At 44.5% G+C, this 20,109-nt stretch overlaps 2 protein-coding genes across 3 annotated transcripts in view; both read left to right on the top strand.

Moving 5' to 3' along the window:
* The first annotated feature begins 111 nt into the window (after positions 1-111).
* On the top strand, positions 112-3,387 carry CNPY2 (canopy FGF signaling regulator 2). The gene is made up of 6 exons (XM_030322926.1): positions 112-599; positions 1,185-1,297; positions 1,450-1,565; positions 2,403-2,606; positions 2,762-2,858; positions 3,225-3,387. Exons 2-6 carry the CDS (start codon positions 1,210-1,212, stop codon positions 3,266-3,268), a joined length of 549 nt encoding a protein of 182 aa, XP_030178786.1. The 5' UTR covers positions 112-599; positions 1,185-1,209; the 3' UTR covers positions 3,269-3,387.
* A 1,224-nt stretch (positions 3,388-4,611) lies between these two features.
* The window catches only part of CS (citrate synthase), a 32,678-nt gene continuing 17,180 nt past the window's right edge, over positions 4,612-20,109 (top strand). Inside the window, exon 1 of one of the 2 annotated variants that reach the window (XM_032593994.1) lies at positions 4,612-4,656. In XM_032593994.1, coding sequence (XP_032449885.1) covers positions 4,621-4,656 — 36 coding nt within the window. In that variant the 5' untranslated portion in view covers positions 4,612-4,620. Of the gene's footprint in view, positions 4,657-8,709; positions 8,905-20,109 lie in introns of those variants that run through there. The other variant, XM_030322919.2, reaches the window with a different exon arrangement.

Raw genomic sequence — 20,109 nt, 5'->3', positions numbered from 1 at the left:
AGGTTATCTGAAGACTTGTAGCTACTAACAGGATCTGTGAAGTGCTGCGGTGCTTCCTGGGAGATGTAGTTTGCGGGGTATTGAAACCAGGGCTTCTCACAGGCTAGCAGGGTACCTTTCTTGTGGAAGGTCCTAGCCCACCTAGACTGACACACCCACGTGCCTCTGACCGCGTCCTTATGCCAAACGGCTCTGTCCTTGCTTCAGGCCACTCCTATTCTTCGGCTGACCCCTGGTGGTCACGTGGAGCTGCTCGCCACGCAAGTCTGGGTCCTTCTGCGATCCACCGGGGTCCTCGCAGCCTGGAAGCCGCTCCGGAGCTGCCTGTTCGCGCGAGAGTTTGGAGGGGCGGGTTTGGGGTCGGTCTCCGGTGTAGGGCTCGCACGGCAGCGCTTCGGAGCCGTGCGTAGACGGCCGCTTAGAGTGCGGGGAGCTGGGTCAGGCAGTCGCTGGGTCACCCTTGCCTGGAAAGTGGCGGAGCGCTCTGGAGAAGCCTGGACAGCCTCGCTCCCCCGCAGCCAGGTGCTACGGTCGGGAGTAAAGTGAGAGTTCGGCCGTCTTCGAGCGCCTGGGCCACGGCGGCGGCCCTGGGAGCAGAGGTGGGACGGATGCGAGTGGCACTGAGGGTCTGGAATGGACTGGAGCGAAGGCAATGGCGGCGTCCTCAGAAAGGGGGCTGGTCCGCACGGGAAAGCTATAGGCTGTAGGTGGGGATGCAGTAATCGAAGGTGGTGGGTCCAAATAGGCCCCAGGTATAGAGTGTTCTTCTGCCCACCACCTTTCTGCCTCCTGGCCTGAATCAGCTGCTTGCCTTGCCGGCAGCTTCTCTGTGCCTTCCGTCCTTACTTAATCGCCAACCTCCGTTCCGCAGCTGCCACATAGCCCTGTGAGCCCTAGGCAGCCAACGCTTAAGTACCAACATCTGGGGCCTCACCTGTCGACGTAGTGTCTGGGACTGAGCCCCAAGTCCCTCGCTCGCGCTCTCACTCACCGCGGGGGGGCGGGGGGGGGGGAAGGTTGGGGGCGGAATCCGGGTCCTCAAGCGCTGGAACAGAGGAGCTCCTTTGTGTCCTGGCCATTTCCTGAAAAGTAGAGCCAGAGTCACACTGAGGCCTTTGTAGGGTGGGGTGGGGGTAATGGAGCCGAATTCTCACACCTATGCTCTTATTCCACCCTTAACTCAGGTGGAGCAACCCCATTACTCTAAAGATGAAAGGCTGGGGTTGGCTGGCCCTGCTTCTGGGGGCCCTGCTGGGAACTGCCTGGGCTCGGAGGAGCCAGGATCTACATTGTGGAGGTAAGAGCACAAAGAGAAATGAGAGGAAGGAGGGTGGGGAAGACAGAGCCTTGGGAGAGCATGAGATACAGGGTCTGGGAGAAGAATGAATGGAAATCCCTGGGTTGATTTCCTTTCTCCCCTTCTTCCTCCTTTCTCTCCCCTCACACCAGCTTGCAGGGCTCTGGTGGATGAACTAGAGTGGGAAATCGCCCAGGTGGATCCCAAGAAGACCATTCAGATGGGCTCTTTCCGAATCAATCCAGATGGCAGCCAGTCAGTGGTGGAGGTAACTGTTACTGTTCCCCCAAATAAAGTAGCTCACTCTGAATTTGAATGAGAACTCAACTGATTAAGAAGGACCTTGGTTTAATAGATATTGACCCAGAAAGGTATCTAAAATATTGGGCTATCACATTTGTAAGAGGCTGGAGGCTTATACCCTATGCGCTTCCTGGCTCCAAACCTTAATATTATTTCTGCTGTAGTTATTAGTAGACAGGGAACCCTGATCAGCCCCCTCCTCCACATCTGTAATTCATGTCACTTATGTTTTCACTATGGCATAATTATATACGTACAAAAGAGAAAAAGAAGGCCATAGCCCTGTATGTAGGAAATTTATACTTTAGTAGAAAACATAACATATACGCAAAGCTATATCTAGTGGAGAGTATACAAAGAAAAGTTAAGGTTATGATGTTTGTGAGATGCTTTATAATTATTATCCTCAAAGCCTACACTACCTCTCTTATGCTCCTATTGAGGACAGGTATTAATCTCATTTAATACAAATAAATAAAATCATTACCTTACACCCATAAGAATTAAGGGAGTTCAAAGGAAAGGAACACATAGTTAACTAGGATTTATCAAAGAGGTCTCTGTTTATCTATAATTTGGAGGTAATGACACCTGTTTTATTTCTTAGAAATGTGAAGTGAGGTAAAATAAGATCATATATTTGAAAGCACTTTGGAACCATACGAATAAACTGCACTGTTTTTAATTAGGGAGGGCTTTTTCGAATAAGTTAGTTGAACTAGATTTGGAAGGAAGAGTAAATATATAAATTACTAATGTACAGAGGTAGAAGAATATGAACCAAGGCTGAGGACATTTCTAGGTGCCTTATGCTCGCTCAGAGGCCCACCTCACAGAGCTGCTAGAGGAAGTATGTGACCGGATGAAGGAGTATGGGGAACAAATTGACCCTTCCACCCACCGCAAGAACTACGTACGTGTAGTGGGCCGGAATGGAGAATCCAATGAACTGGACCTACAGGGCATCCGAATTGATTCAGACATCAGTGGCACTCTCAAGTTTGCGGTGAGCTTTGGGAATGGGTAGCTGGTTTTTGAAAATTAGGGGAGTTATGGGACAGCCCAAGTGGAAAGCTATGTTAATGTCCTTCTCCTCTCTGGGGGTGGAGGCAAAAGGCTTCTTGCTGCCCTCTCTCATTCATTTCTCCCTTGGGTTGACAGTGTGAGAGCATTGTGGAGGAATATGAGGATGAACTCATTGAATTCTTTTCCCGAGAGGCTGACAATGTTAAAGACAAACTTTGTAGTAAGCGAACAGGTAAACTACTCCCACTTTACTGCCTGTCCTCACAGCCCGTTAGAACCTGGCACATTCCTTAGCATGTTCCTCTACCTCCTATCCCCCATCCTCTGATGATAGCTCAAGAATTAACTTCCATTACCTATGACTTAGAGACTTGGGTTGTTCCTCTCTATTCTCTTCCTGTCAGCTTTCAGAATTTGTGGCTCCCTCACCTGAGATCCTAGTGAAAGGATAGTGGGAATGTTTTGTCATCTAAAAGGATATACTTTAAAAAATGGTGGTTGGTGTGTGTGCCAGTTTGGTTTGGGGCATTTTCTTGATAGTGACATATATCAGTATGAGAGTGGCATTTTCCTTCAAACTTTTATGTGCTATTTGCAGATCTATGTGACCATGCCCTGCACATATCGCATGATGAGCTATGAACCACTGGAGCGGCCCAGACTGACAGGCTTGATGGATCACCCCCAGGAGGGGAAGAGGGTGGCAATGCCTTTTATATTATGTTTTTATTGAAATGAACTGAAAAATTGTGAAACCAAAAGTATGAACTGTGTTGTCTTTTCATATCCAGAATCAACCCTTACGTTAAGCTTGAAGATAGGGGATTCCAGACAGGAAAGAAAAGGGAAGGAAGTGCTTTGGAAATGGTATAGCATGAAGGTAGGAGGAGCCTGAGGCTTTCATTCTTTTGCCATCTGAGATTCCTGCTGGACTCAAAACTAGATAAGCGTTTTTTCGGTGCCTACTCAATACCATGTGTTTAGAGTCTAATTGTGGAGAGAAGAGGAACCTCTGTGAATAAGCAAGGGAACATAGGTAAGTGTGTGGTAGTATGGGATTCTAAAAATGACTTGTATTTATACTGATGAAACATAAAGTTTAAGACAGCTTGGTCTTGAAGGAAATCATGGATATGCATTATTCTTCCCTCCCTGCCCTTCCAGATGGAGGGATCAGCAATAGCAGAGAGGAAGTGGAAATAGATGGGGTCAACTCATCTGAAAAGTAAGGGCTTTATAAGATAGGGAGAGATGAGGTAAGGGATGTTATTTAATGAAGGCCCTTGCTTGCTGGTCTAAGCTTTTAGATTTGAACCTGTAGCACTAAAGTATACCTTTTTCATCTCCATCTGTCAGTCTGGACTGTAAGTCTGTCCCCACTTTCTATGTGTAGAGATTCTGTACTGGGGCATAGGGACGGAAACCTAAAGGATACCTTCTTTGAGGAGCTTCTTAAACACCTTGATCCAGAGGTATGTCTATCTCAGGGTTTGGAATGGAACACTTCTATCCCAGGAATACCTCAGGGAAAGAATAACTGAATAAACATTTTGAAGACTTTTTAAATTAAGCATTTTAGAATCTAAAGGGAACTTGGAGGTCATATAGTTCATCTCTGCCCATTTTACAGATGAAGAAACTGAGGCCTAGAGATACCACAGGTCCTGAAGGTCTGTATTTAGTGGCAAAATTGGATCAAGAGGCTAATGTTCCGTACTGTCAATATGATCTAATATAACTGTAAAGTAGCTTCTGTTTTAAGTCTTTTTTTTCTCTTAATACCCTGTACACACAAAGAGAATGTGTTCAACAAGGCTTTCATGTCACAAATCCCTGAGAAATCTAACACATGAACTAGTTCAGAGCAAGTATCCTGATATTAGTTGACAACTCAGGTTCTAGTGTTAATTCCTTCTTCTCTCATCAGCCATAAGAAATGCGGTATCCTGTCAAGTCTGTTTTCCAGACCAGCTGTTACTATTTTTTCTTCTGTGATGCACATGAATAATGTTCACATTCTTCATACCCCTGTGAGTATACCCAGGATTCTGTCCATTGCCTGCTTCCTGTCTAAAAACTTAACTCTTCCATCAGAGAGCTTATCACAAGTGCGGAAGTACTCTATAGGGAACTCAAAATTGTTTTAATGTACAAAATAGCAAATAATTCACAAGCTTTAATAAAGTAATGTTAGTTGGTAATAAATTACTTGTGATACACCTCACTAGTCTGTCAAGGTACAGCTGTTAAGAACTCTCCAGCTCAACAGTCTTTGCCATTGCTACACAGGGGTGTGTCCTACATAGGGAAGAGTGGACATTATCCTCCTTGACTTGATCCTCAGAAGGTTAGGAGGATACTCTTTGCACATCTCTTTATTCATGTCATGAGTTACCACAAGGAATCCATGAATTTATCTGAATGTTTCTGGAGGCTCCCTACAACAAATGATTCTAGCCCAGTATTTTGGTAGATCAAATGCTAACCTTGCATATCTGGTTACACCTTAAGCTCTAGATGCCTTCTAAATGAGTTTATCAGTAAAATGTTAGAACTGAAAGAAACATTCTCGAATACGGTGTTCAATAATATCTGGATGTGAGTAGGAGATTTATCATGTGAAAACCCAGTCCTTTAAAAATAAATTTTAGAGGGGCTCTTGGGTGGCTCAATCGGTTAAGCGTCCGACTTCGGCTCAGGTCACGATCTCACGGTCCGTGAGTTCGAGCCCCGCGTCGGGCTCTGTGCTGACAGCTCAGAGCCTGGAGCCTGCTTCGGATTCTATGTCTCCCTCTCTCTCTGACCCTCTCCTGTTCATGCTCTGTCTCTCTCTGTCTCAAAAATAAACATTAAAAAAAAATTAAAAAATAAATTTTAGAGAATTTTTATGCTGTTAAAAAGGATTCAGAGCAAGGACAAGAATCCTTTAAATACAGGACAGGGATGAATAGCAAGGGCAAAGGAACTAGTTTATGTTGAATACTCCTATAAAAGCACATACACCTTACTTAATCTCTACGATTCTAAGAAATAGATGTTGCTCCCATTTTTACAGATGAAGAAACTAAGTTCAAAGAGATTGTGTCTTAGGGAATCAAGACTTCAACCTTAGCAATTGTCTTATCCCTAGGCCAATGGGTCTTTCTACCTCATTCCTATAGTGGAGTCTCCATGTAGTTCCTAGTGGCTGTGTACACTAGTACTTTTGCTTGAAAACTACCATGCCCTCTGACTCTAATAATCAATAATGAAAAAGCACTGGGTGGGGGGGAGGGAGTGAAAAAGCATTATATCCTCCTTTCAGACTGATTATATTTTTCCAGACTGATTGTAATAAGAAACCCATTCTACCCCACCAGTCATTTTAGGTGTTAAGTGTTTGTCTCTCCTACCTTTATATATTCTGGGAGGGTCACCAATTTATCATGTATTTCAGGTATGGATGTACAAACATTTTATAGTTGAGTAAGATTATTCCTTATTTTAGAAAATATTTAAAATACAGAACACAGTGAGTTGATGTGCCCAGAAGACCATTAACAGTGATTCAGAAGTCCCCTTCCTGAGTTACAGCTGATAATTCATAGTCATCACCATATAAACAGTACAGCTTAGTAGTTAAGGTACAGCTTCTGGGCAATTACAAGCTATGGTCCTGAGCAGAATACTTTATCTAAACCTTGGTTTCCCCCTCTGTATACTAACTACTGTTAGAGATATTAACATTACCTACATCCTTCAGAGTTTTTGTGAGGATTAATTAAGATAGTGCATGTACCACATTTAGATAGTACCTGGAAATTATGAGTATTCAATAAATTTTAGTTACCCATTAAATACAGGAGTTTGATCTACTGATGCAGGCCTTTTCAGTTGAAGCCTAGGCTGCATTTTCCCACTTACCCTTAGCCACCAGGGGGCACCATCACCTCTGTCCATTTTAAAGAGGTCCTCCCAAGGTCAAGATGACCTCAGTGCGCAGCCTTCTCTCCACTGCCCCACTAGTTCTCAGGCACTTAGTTGTATTTAGACCTAAAGCTCATTGGGCTGCTTTATTCATGCCAATCCTCCCTTAACTTTCTTCTCTCCTCCCCAGGTCCCATTCACGTTTAGGAAGAGATTCTAAGCTAGCTTCTGGGAGATCACATTTAGTCCTGATCCCTGGGCTTTCTCACTGGCGTTATAGGACTGGATGTCAGGACTAAACAACTTCAAAACAAGTCCATAAAGTAGTCATAACACTAGGCTCCAGGACATGGTGTCAAGAGGCTTAGAGCTTTGCTGTTTCCCACCCTCCTGCCAGTGACTAGAGCTCCAAAATACGTTACCCTTATGGCCACTCAATAATTACTCTTTGGTAGCCTCACCCTGAAAATGCCTCTTGTATTTTGGGGTACTGGAGTTCAGACCTCTGGTTAGTCTCTGTGGATAATTAACCATAGAGCAGAAACCAGGCCAGACTATTCTAGGGTTAGGAGGATATCCTCTGTGAGATGCTAAATTGGGAGCAAATATTGATCATTGGAGCTTTGAAGTCACCGAGAAGGTAGCTGAGGTCAGTGTTCCTTTGGGGCACTGCTTGGCTTCTCTTCATGTAGTTCTTTCCTAAGACCTACCAATCTGATTTCCGAATCAGAGGAGTGTTGGTTGGTAAGTTGTGAAGCTAGGTACAAGGAAAATTGGGAAGAGAAAATGGTGGTTTCTCCTTCTCTTTCCCCAAGTCCAAGCTATAAACTAGTTTCTTTATAAAGTAGGTCTATCTAAACCTGGTTTGATGGTACTGAGACTTCTGAACCTTGTTATTGCTATGTGAGGAGATAAAAGGACTATTCATTTGGAGCTTGGGGTTTGTAGATTAGGTGTCCTGGTCCTTGGGTCACTTTCCCTCTGCACCTAGGTCAATGACAGTGATGGGTTTAGGAGGTAGAAAGGTCCTGAGGTCTTGTCTACCTAGATGAGTTAGTGAAAAGCAATGTAGAAGATCAATTTAGTACTGAGGTTCATTTAATGGTCTCTGGGAAGCATGGAATAAGTGTATACAAGACAGCCATGTAGGAGAAGGGGTCCAGAGGCTCTATGGGAGTGATGGAGTGAAGGAAGCGATGTGACAAATAGGGAGGATGCTTAATGCCTAATTTTGGATGAGGGGCTGGTCTGCAGCTTTTGATCTTATGGCTAGATGTGGGGTGGGCTGCCTGCCTGGGGTTATGTGACTGGAATGGCAGTGAGACTAATGCCCAGGGCCCAGAGGTTTTGGCCTGTGCTGGAAGCCTTCCTTTTTTTTTTTTTTTTTTTAAAGGTTTTATTTATGTTAGTAATGTCTATACCCAATGTGGGGCTCGAACCTATAACCCTGAGATCAAGAGTGGCATGCTTCACCAACTGAGCCTGGCACCCTTGGAAGCCTTCATATTATGGGAGCATCTGTAAGGTTTGGATTTCCTGGCACAAGACGCAGAACTGACAGCCCATAAATACACTGGATATATTCAGGCTCCTGCCTTTGCTTTCCCTCTCCATATATTGGGGTCTTTTACTATCTATAATACTATGGCCTCTGCTGACCTCAAATGGTCATCAAGCAGCTAACTCTGGCATCATAGCCTCTGTCCACATGACGGCACCTCTATGGCCATTAAGTCATTGACCAAAGACATTCTTTAAGAAAGTATGCCAGTGGGGTAGGAGGTGCCGGCAATGATCAGTAGCTGTGATAGTATATTAAAGGATTGGCTTCCGAGGACCTTCCAAGGTCGGAGTTCTTGGGACTTTTTCTCTCGTATTAACTTGAGAACTAACCCCAAATGTATTAAGGGCAAGAGGGAAGCCTAAGAAGGAAGTTAACTGAGTTATCAGGCACATACTTAGTCACCTACATGCCCCCCGCCCCCCCTCCCCCGCGCCCATCCTTAATTAGCCTAACCCAGGCGGTCCAATCCTGCCCGCAACAACTGCTGTCTATGGCTCAGGTCCCGCCCACACACACGCCGGACCAATGGCCGATCCGGAGGCGAGTCCCCTGAGAGGGGCGGGAGCGGGTTCGGGCAGTAGGCGGGGCCTCGCTGAGGACCCCGGGCTGGGCGCCGCCGCCGGTTTGTCTACCCTTTCCCTCAGCCACCTCCTTTCAACCTTGTCCACCCGTCGGCGCGGCCTTTGCTGCAGCGGCGGCGGCTCCCGTTCCTGCCGCAGCTCTGTCCCCTCCTTCCCTCCCCACCAGATCCCCGAGTTCGCCCGTCATGGCTTTACTCACTGCGGCCGCCCGGCTCTTCGGAGCCAAGGTGAGCAACTAAGGGAGGGAGCGCGCGGCCCAAGGGTGGGGCTCAGACGACTGCAGGCCCTTCAGCGCCAGGGTCTCCCTCCCCTACCCATACGCACCCCAGCGCTCCTTAAAGGGGCCCTGCGCCTGACTGGCCGCCAGCCTTCTGTGGGGCACTCAGGGCCATGTGCTACGTTGGCCTTCTGCCCCTCCGGGTGAAGAGAGAGCTGCCCGCCCCCGGCATGCGGTCTTGGGCGGGTGGAGAGCCCGGCCTCTGCTGTCACCCTGCATGTCTAGCGTGGAAGAGCTCTGGGCAAAGGAGCTGCCAGTGGAGAACATAGGTGTTGTGTTCTATTGGAGTTAGGGAAAGGGCCTGTTTGGAGGAGGGGGTGAGGGGGCAGAAGTGGCAGAGATGAAGAGATGTGCCCACTGTCCCTGGACCAGAGCTGGAGCGGTGGCTGATTTCAGCTTCTGCTTTGTAGGGAAGGCCTTGTCAGTTCCCAAACTGCCTTTTTTTCTATTTCTCTAACCCAAATTTTGAAGCTTTTAATGACCAAGCTTTAGCAGTTCCTCTGGTGGAGTGGAACTCAGGTCCTTTTTGTCCTTGGGACTCTTGCACTTACTCTTCATATAGGAGGAGCTTGGATGGGGTGGAGCCCTTCTGTAAAACCTTCTGCATGATTATCATATATGATTGGAGAAAGAACCAGAAAGATTGTTCCTCCAAACTGCAGGCCAGTAAGTGAAGATAACTGGGCAGGAGATAGTACTGCTGAAGTCACATGACCAATCTTACTACTTTCTCACTCAGGTTTAGCCATTGCTCTTAAGTCTACTCTACCCAGGAGAGAGATTCCTCTCATTCTTTGAGGCCCTAATTTACTCGAATTTTGTTGCCTTTGTATTATATGAATATTATTGCTTGGTACTTTCAACTTCAAATTGCCAGTACTTTTGTCTCTGGGTAGCTTAGCCCTTTAAGTAGAGAAACTGCTGTGTTGAGGGGGGGTAGTCCCAGTCTTCTAATCCAAGTAGGGACAGTCCCACAAGTGACCTTGACTTCTGCAAAGAACTTATACTTTCTCTTCTGCAGATTAAACCTGCCAGCACCTGAAGGAAAGGAAAGTCTTAGAACGGTTTTGACTTGCTGTGTGTTATGTTGCATGGTTGACAGATAAGGTGAAGCCTGTAGAATTTACACTGGGGTTCTTCCAGGTACCCAGCAGCAAGGTGGAGGCTGATCATTTGGGAGATACTTGTCTTACTTGACTGTTGCTTCTTCTGCTGCCAGGGAACAGGGTAAGGAAGTCTCTTGGGAAATGAAGCAAGTTCTAGATAGTGTTTTGGCAGAATAGGGGACACGACACTATAATTAGCTCATTTCAGAGTTGCTAACCCAGACTGGTAAATCTAACCCTTAATCGAATTTGAAAAACCTTTAGAATTTACCTTTTGAATTTATTTTGTCCTTTAAGCCTCTAGGGAAGCTCAGAACGCTTTTGGGATGACAGTGCTATATAATTGTAGAATCATTATTGTTTTGTTTACTTTCCTGTTAGGGATGAACCTGAGGATCCCAGAAACCTGTAAATTGGAAGCCATTTGAAGGCTCTTGACTCTTAAAATTAGCAAAGCTCAAAAAACACAGGAGTGGAAATTTCCTGAGATCTAAGCAGAATGACCAGGATACCAAGAAGCCTTTCATTTTGTCAGCATTGCTAGCACCTGCCTGAGTTTTCCAGCTTAGCCTGCAAGTTAACTGGAACTCAGTTTTACTTTTGCTATTAAGGTAGGCTTTAAAGGGCAAAAATAAATACTTTCTGATTTGAGAAAACTGACCCCTACTACTTTGATTCTCAAGGTCAGATGTAGTTCCACTTTTCTGAGAAGAGGTGTTGTTGTTGTTTTTTTTTTTGTTTTTGTTTTTTTTTGTTTAGAGCACGTGCGCATTCAAGAGCATGCACAAGCTAGGGAAGGGCAGAGGGAGAGGGAGGGACAGAATCCCAAGCAGGCTCCAAGCCCAGCCTGGAGCCTAGTGCAGGGCCCGATCTCACAAATCTCGAGATTATGACCTGAGCTGAAATCAAGAGTCGAACTTTTATTTTATTATTTTTTTTAATGTTTATTTATTTTTGAGAGAGAGAGAGACAGAGTGTGAGCAGGACAGGGACAGAGAGAGGAGACACAGAATCCAAAGCAGGCTCAACTGCAGGGCTCGAACTCACAAACCACGAAATCATGACCTGAGCTGAAGTCGGCCGCTTAACCAACTGAGCCACCCAGGCGAGGCACCCCAAGAGTCGGACTTTTAACCTACTGAGCCACCCAGGTGCCCCTGAGAAGAGATTTTTTTTAACTATGCTAGGTGACATAAATGCCAGTCATTGTATTGTTCTACCATACTCACTTTCAGGTAATTTAATGAACACCTGAGTTGGAGAGATAGACTAATTCAGAACCTTGAGATTCTTTGACTTATTTATCCAAATGAATTCATAGTAAGCAATGGCCTTAGTATTAGCTCTGGGTGCCTTCTCTTTGTGGTACTATCTTTTCAGAAGTGACCCAGGCCTGGATTTGGGCTGGAAATTAGACTATGGCCACTAATTCATCTCTGGACTCTTTTAACACCAAGTAACCTAGGGTTACTTAACAAACCCTAGTTACTTTTTTTTTTTTTTAATGTTTATTCATTTTTGAGAATTAGCGAGTATGAGTGGAGGAGGGGCAGAAAGTGGGAGACAGGATCTGAAGCAGGCTTTCCACTGACAGCAGAGAGCTTGATGCAGGGCTCGAACTGACGAACCAAGAGATCATGACCTGAGCCGAAGTCAGACACTTAATCCACCGAGCAACCCAAGCACCCCAACAAACCCCAGTTACATCTTGTACCGTCGAGAATTGCTCCTCCAGGCTAGGGTGTTCGATAACTTTGAGAAAATCAAGCCAAAAGTGTTTTTATATGATTTCTAGACCTTTTCAAGACACTTAAATTGAAACCCATGATTCCTTTACAGTAGATCTATACTACTGAACATCTCCAGTATAAATCCTAGTCTGAAATTGGGTTCAACAAAACTAGATCAAGTTTTTTTCTGTGAAATGGTAGTTAGGCTTACAGCCCTGAACTTTAGTTTTTAAAAAACATTTTTTTAAGTTTATTTAAGTAATCTCTACACCCAACATGGGGCTTGAACCCACAACCCCAAGATCAAGAGTTGCATTCTCTTCCAACTGAGCCAACCAGATGCCCCTTACAGCCTAGAACTTTTTAAAAAAATTTATTTGTGTGTGTGTGTGTGTGAGAGAGAGAGAGAGAAAGAGAAAGAGCAGGGGAGTGTGTGTGTGTGTGTGTGTGTGTGTGTGTGTGTGTGTGTGTGTGAGAGAGAGAGAGAGAGAGAAAGAGAATGAGCAGAGGAGAGGGCCCCGAGGGAGAGAGGAAGAGACTCCCAAGCAGGCTCTGCACTGTCAGCATAGAGCCCAATGTGAGGCTCGATCTCATGAACCATGAGATCATGACCTGAGCCAAAACCAAGAGTTGGACGCTTAACTGATGGAGCCACCCAGGCACTCCTATAGCCTAGAACTTTTATTTTTTATTTTTATTTTTTTTAATTTTTTTTTTCAACGTTTATTTATTTTTGGGACAGCGAGAGACAGAGCATGAACGGGGGAGGGGCAGAGAGAGAGGGAGACACAGAATCGGAAACAGGCTCCAGGCTCTGAGCCATCAGCCCAGAGCCTGATGCAGGGCTCGAACTCACGGACCGCGAGATCGTGACCTGGCTGAAGTCGGACGCTTAACCGACTGCGCCACCCAGGCGCCCCTAGAACTTTTAAAGGCAAGTTCCCAAATCTCAGACTACCCAAAGTGTGATGGCAGTTCCTTGATGCTTACTAGATGGGCTAAAGATGAAAAATGGAGAGTAAAAAGCCTCATCGTGTGCTAATGGTGGGATGACTGCATTTGTTCTTCCTAGTGACCTTTAGATTGGTAATGGATGAGTGCATGGATATGGAGAAGCAGTGAGGTGAGCATTGCTGAAGTAAATCATTAGAAGAGAAGGCTGGCATTCCTAGTTCAGATGGGCAGAAGGTAGGAAGCCAGATGTGGTGGATCTCTAGAGCTACATAGTAATTATTTTTGACCTAGTTCAGTGCTTTATGTGATATAGTAGGATGTGAAATTTAAAACAGTAGTGAGGCAGCCTTAGCGATAGAGCTTTCTTTTTTTTTATTTTTTTTTTATTTTTTTTTTTCAACGTTTTTTATTTATTTTTGGGACAGAGAGAGACACAGCATGAACGGGGGAGGGGCAGAGAGAGAGGGAGACACAGAATCGGAAACAGCCTCCAGGCTCCGAGCCATCAGCCCAGAGCCTGACGCGGGGCTCGAACTCACGGACCGCGAGATCGTGACCTGGCTGAAGTCGGACGTTTAACCGACTGCGCCACCCAGGCGCCCCTTTTTTTTTTTTTTTTTAATTTTTTTTTTTTTTTTTTTTAGCGATAGAGCTTTCTTAACATATGACTCTTTCAGTTTTTCCCTCAGTTGCCCAAATTCTTTAGGTCCCTGTGTGTTTTTTTTAAGGTTTATTTATTTAAGTGATTTCTGCACCCGATGTGGGGATGGATCAAAGTCATGACCCTGAGATCAGGAGTCACATGCTCCTCCAAATGAGTCAGCTAGGCACCCCTAGGTTCCTGTATTTCTTTTTACGTGTTACCATTTTAAAAGTTCTGTAAGTTCACAGTGGGCATTATTACCTGGGTTGCTTGTTCATATTGCACATTCATTAATCCTGTCTTCAGATTCTGATTCAGCAAAGGTAGGATGGGATCTGGAAACTTGTATTTTTTCAAGCACTTCTGTTGACTGACCTGGTGGGCCAGTAAAACCACGTACAGGTCTCTTGTTTGCAACTTCATTGAATGTATATATGAAACTTTGTGTATTTGGGCTTTTTTATTTTTTTTGGAATTAGTGATTATTTTGGAAATTAATTTCAAGGGCACCTGGGTGGCTCAGTCAGTTGAGTCTGACTTCAGCTCAGGTCATGATCTCAGGGTTCATGGGTTTGAGCCCCGCATCAGGCTCCCTGCTGTCAGCACTGAGCTCATTTCAGATCCTCTGTTCCCCTCTCTCTCTGCCCCTCCCCTGCTCATTCTCATTCCACCCCCCTCTTAAAAATAAATAAACATTTTGGGGTGCCTGGGTGGCTCAGTCGGTTAAGTGTCTGACTTGGGCTCAGGTCATGATCTCGCAGTCCGTGAGTTCGAGCCTTGTGTCAGGCTCTGTGCTGACAGCTCAGAGCCTGGAGCCTGTTTCAGATTCTGTATTTCCCTCTCTCTCTGCCCCTCCCCGGTTCATGCTCTGTCTCTCTGTCTCAAAAATAAATAAACATTAAAAAAAAATTAAATAAATAAACATTTTTTAAAAATATGACTTCAAAATTTTGACTTCAAAAATAACTATTCTATGCAATAGTCCGTTTAGGCTACTTTCTCTAGATTTGTCTTTCTAGGCTTTTTTTTCAAATGCTTTCAGAAGTATCTTGTAAATTTCTGGACCAAAGTGTTAGGTGCTGAAACTACAAAAGAACTCCTAGTGGAAGTGAGAGCAGTTTCTACTTCCCAAGAAAGTAGGAGGAGGGCAGATCCTATCTATATACTTTATTCACTAGCATATACTTAGTGTATTTAGAATAAGTAGGTGTTTAGGAAATATTTGTTAAAGAACAGTTAGGATTTCTACTGAAAGCAAAATTAGGGCTCTTGATTCTTTTCTGAGGTTGAATTCCTGTCCTTCGTGGTCTTCCTTGGAGTGAATCTTTAGGGAAGACTCTGTTAGAAAATGACAATTAGGTAGAATTATTAAGGAACTCCTGTGAGTATGGAGGTCAAAGTATGAAATCTGAATATTACTGTGCTCACACTATTAAGTGGCCTGACCAAGTAGTGCAGGCCGACTTCCAATATCACCATTGTGAAACACAGATGTTAAATGGCTTTAGTTCTCTGACCTGGTTCTGGGGAGAGAGGAGCCTTTGTCCTATGTGTGTTCTTTCTCCCTTAATGCAAGTTGTTCCTTCTGCATTGCAAGCCTTTGCAGCACAAGATTTTTCCTACCAGTTAATAGTGCATTATGTTTGCTTCATCAGCTAAGCCCGTTCTGCTGGCTTGGCAAGCTCTGATCTTTTTTTTTTTTTTTTTTTTTAAATGTTTGTTTATTTCTGAGACAGAGAGAGACAGAGCATGAGTGGGGGAGGGGCAGAGAGAGAGGGAGACACAGAATCCCAAGCAGGCTCCAGGCTCCGAGCTGTCAGCACAGAGCCCGATGCAGGGCTCAAACTCACAAACTGTGAGATCATGACCTGAGCCGAAGTTGGTTGCTCAACTGACTGAGCCACCCAGGCACCCCAAGCTCTGATCTTTTTTCTGATGAAGGACAAGGGCTCCATTAAAATCAAGAGCATCTCTCTCAAGCTTGTAATGCTGGAGCTCTTGCATATGTTGTAAGACATGTTCTAAATGTGTCTAGGATGGAGGATCAAAGAAAATTTGGCTTTTCTCCTGTGGAATAAAGGTCCTAGGTGTGGACCAATGATGATAACAGGCTAAGAGGAGTGAGTAAGAGGGAAATAACCACTTTATTAAGTGCTTATTCAAATAGGATTCTGAGGGCACTGGCTGGCTTCAGTCAGTGGAGTGTGCAGCTCTATTTTTTAATAATACTTATTTATTTTTGTGAGAGAGAAGTGGGGGAGAGAGAGAATCCAAAGCAGACTTTGTGCTGTCAGCACAGAACCCCATGTGGGGCTCAATCTCATGAACCATGAGATCATGACCTGACCCAAAATCAAGAGTCAGTGACTTAACCAACTGAGCCACCCAGATGCCCCTGGAGCATGTGACTCTTGATCTTGAGGTTGTGAGTTCAAGCCCCACATTGGATGTAGAGATCGCTTGAAAATAAAATCTTACAAAAAACAAAAAATAGGATTCTGTTGTTCTGAGAATTTGAGGGAGGATACAGGAGTTTCTGATGATTTTTTGGCGATTTTGCGCATACCTTATTCCAGAAATACCCTAAGTATGGTGGGCAAGTCTTTGGCAGAATTTCCTGCATGTACTAGTAGTCCTTTTCCTCCCTTGGCCCTTTAAGCTAGAGGTTCTTTTAGTTATATTTTTCTGTTCTAGTACATTTGAGAGTCACAGCTCACTTCCATCAATAGTAGCAAACTCTCTAGAAGAGTTCTTGCAAGAGATGGCAGTGTTTTGAGGTTTGAAAAAAACCTCTTAGTGATTGTAATACCCCCACCCCACCCCACCCTGTAGAGAAACATGGCTGTCAGACATCTAAGCCAGGCCCTTGTCTTTGGAAACAGCTCACTCTCTCTCTCCCCATGAAGGAGCTGACCTATTGAATGAGGTGACTCCCTGATTCACCTGACAGCTGTTCCAGTAGGGTGACTCTACACGTGGCATGCTACCAGAAGTCAAAAGCCTAGTTGCCACACCTCCGGAATTAGGGGAGGAGCTGGTAGGTGAAAGTTCAGGGATGACTCAGAGGTTTGTAACCTGTCCCATCAGTGAGTATAGCCTGCATGTACTATACAGAGCTATTGAGCTGGTCTCTTTGGCAGCTAGGTGGTAGATGAAATGAGGTGTGTAGCCTTGGGTGTGACAGTCCTCCAGCATCTCCTTTCTAGTCATTTTTTCAGCTGGGTAGTTAAATTTGTTTCAACTTCTTGAGACTCCTCCCCTCTTCATCAGTAGGTTTTTAAGGTTCTTAAAAAGGAAATTAGGGCTTTATTTCCTATTCTACAGGTAGAGGGAATTATCCATTCACCCCTTCCTCAGGCCTGACTGCCTCTTTCCTGGAATCCAACTCTGGGAGAGAGTAGTGACACTTGAGGTGTTAGGTAATAGGCCAACACATTTCTAAGAAACACATGTTTATTGAACTCACTTATGCAGAAAGCACTGTTCTGGATGCTTTCATGCGGATTATTTTGTACAGTCTACTCCTCTACCTTGAAATTGGCTCTATTATTGCCAATTTAGAGATATGAAAACTGTGACTTAGAAAAGTTAGGCCATATAGCCAAGGTAACACAGCATGATAATAACAGAACCTGGATTTAAAACTTGATTGTAGGGGCGCCTGGGTGGCTCAGTCGGTTAAGCGTCTGACTTCAGCTCAGGTCACAATCTCGCAGTCCATGAGTTCGAGCCCCGCGTCGGGCTCTGGGCTGATGGCTCAGAGCCTGGAGCCTGCTTCGGATTCTGTGTCTCCCTCTCTCTCTGCCCCTCCCCCGTTCATGCTCTGTCTCTCTCTGTCTCAAAAATAAATAAATGTTAAAAAAAAAAATTAAAATAAAAATAAAATAAAACTTGATTGTAATAACTGTACATCCCAGAGTCTACATTCTACCCTTTTGCTCCCTTGCTTAACACTTTAGGCCATGTTTATATCTCAGACTTTATTGTTCATATGAATCAGATTTGGATGCAGTAGGTCTGAAGTGAGGCCCAAGAGTCTGCGTTTCTCACAAGCTCTAAGTAATGCTAGTGCTGCTGGCTAGGCAGTCATGTTTTAAATTTTTTTTTTTTTTTTCAACGTTTATTTATTTTTGGGACAGAGAGAGACAGAGCATGAACGGGGGAGGGGCAGAGAGAGAGGGAGACACAGAATCGGAAACAGGCTCCAGGCTCTGAGCCATCAGCCCAGAGCCCGACGCGGGGCTCGAACTCACGGACTGCGAGATCGTGACCTGGCTGAAGTCGGACGCTTAACCGACTGCGCCACCCAGGCGCCCCAGTCATGTTTTATTTAAAAAAAATTTTTAACGTTTATTTATTTATTTAAAAAAAATTTTTTTTCAACGTTTATTTATTTTTGGGACAGAGAGAGAGCATGAACGGGGGAGGGGCAGAGAGAGAGGGAGACACAGAATCGGAAACAGGCTCCAGGCTCTGAGCCATCAGCCCAGAGCCTGACGCGGCGCTCGAACTCACGGACCGCGAGATCGTGACTTGGCTGAAGTCGGACGCTTAACCGACTGCGCTACCCAGGCGCCCCTAACGTTTATTCATTTTGAGAGAGAGTGCACATGCGCGAGCAGGGGAAGGGCAGAGAGGGAGAGAGAGAGAATCCTGTGCTGACAGCTTGATGCCCAGTGCAGGGATTTGAACTCATGAACTGTGAGATCATGATTTGAGCTGAAACCAATTTTCGGATGCCTAACCTACTGAGCTATCCAGGTGCCCGTAGGCAGTCATATTTTAAATAGCAAGGCTTTTGAGTACCTTTATGTATGTCCTTCTTAGAGCCTTAACTCAGACTTTGAGCTAAGTAGCTTGAGTGTTATCCTAAATATGGAGAAGGAAAGGGAAATAATACGGCTGAGCCTTGAGCAACACAGTTTGAACTGTGCTCGTCCATTTATATGTGGATTTTTACAGTGCAGTACTGCAAATGTGTTATCTCTTCCTTATGATTTTGTAGTAACATTTTCTTTAGCTTTTTTGTAAGAATACAGTAGGTAAAATATATAACATACAAAATAGGTATTAATAGACTATGTTATCAGTAAGGGTTCCAATCAACAGTAGGCTGTTAGTAGTATAGTCTTACGGAAGCCGAAAGCTATACCCAGGTTTTCAACTGCATGGGGGATCTGTATCCCTAAGTCCTGTGTTGTTCAAGGATCAACTATAGTTAGTTGTTTTGCTTTGGATGTCTGTTAATTTAGAGATGTAGGTGGGGCTAGAACCCAGATTTTCTTTCCTAATTCCAAATCATGTGCTCTGTTTTCTGAATCATTAGGTAAAATTGTTCTAATTTGAATTTTTCCTATCTAGCTTTTTGAGTGGTTATAGCACTGAATTGCTGCCTTTAAAATCCTTCTGATTTCAGGGGCGCCTGGGTGGCGCAGTCGGTTGAGCGTCCGACTTCAGCCAGGTCACGATCTCGCGGTCCGTGAGTTCGAGCCCCGCGTCAGGCTCTGGGCTGATGGCTCGGAGCCTGGAGCCTGTTTCCGATTCTGTGTCTCCCTCTCTCTCTGCCCCTCCCCCGTTCATGCTCTGTCTCTCTCTGTCCCAAAAATAAATAAACGTTGAAAAAAATTTAAAAAAAAAAATAAATAAAATCCTTCTGATTTCTTTAGTTTTCTTTAAGCTGCGGGGTTAGCTAAAAATATGACTAGTCCTGATGCTGAAGGGCATGAGAAAATGGCCAAAATGTTTAATTTTATGTATTTATTTATATAACAAATGCAAGGCACTTGCCATAGGCCAGAAGTGGTTTCAAGTGCTTTATAAATGTTGACTTAATTAATCCCCACAGTAATCCTTTGAGATAGGTACTATTATTGTTCCCATTTTACTGATAAGGAAACTGAGGCACAGAAAGGTTAAATGACTTGGCTAGGGTCACACAGCTAATAAGTGGCAGAGAAGGGCAGTAGAAACAGAGTATACTACCTTTATTCCATAACTACATAGCCAAGCTATCCATATACTAATGTTGCTCTGCAAATCAGAGATCTGGCCAAGTGTTGCTGATAGAGATTAGGGACAGTTAAAATCAGCCCTCTAAGTTACTCCTGAGACTCCTCACATTAAATGGCAAAGACACTCACCACAAAGGAAATTAAGACTTTGATGATGTTGAAAGTGGAGTGATAGTTATAAGTTTCTTTTCCTATGCATGCTCTTAAAGTAGCATTCATATAAATAGATCTGCAAAACGACTAGCAAAGCAGCAGTGATGACCCAGCTGAGTCTTTTTTTTTTTTTAACGTTTATTTATTTTTGAGACAGAGAGAGACAGAGCATGAACAGGGGAGGGGCAGAGAGAGAGGGAGACACAGAATCTGAAACAGGCTCCAGGCTCTGAACGGTCAGCACAGAGCCCGACGCGGGGCTCGAACTCACGGACCGTGAGATCATGACCTGAGCCGAAGTTGGATGCCGAGCCACCCAGGCGCCCCCCAGCTGAATCTTTTAAATGATGTTGCATTCTCACAGCCTTTTTAGGTGATCTTCCATCCTTTTCTTTGTGATTTCCTCTTTTTTGTTGTTTTTTGTTTGTTTTATCTTGAAGTAAAAGAAGAGGGCAGCTCATTGATTGAAGCAGTTCCCACTCACAAGGGGGAAAAGGCTGTTTTGTTTTTGTTTCATGTTCATGTTCCTAGAAGAAAGGCCTCCAACCTGGGGGAATT

Source organism: Lynx canadensis, chromosome B4 (assembly GCF_007474595.2).
Source record: "Lynx canadensis isolate LIC74 chromosome B4, mLynCan4.pri.v2, whole genome shotgun sequence".
Classification (NCBI taxonomy): Eukaryota; Metazoa; Chordata; class Mammalia; order Carnivora; family Felidae; genus Lynx; species Lynx canadensis.
Note: the sequence above shows the minus strand (reverse complement) of the source record. Positions and strands in the feature narration are given on the sequence as shown.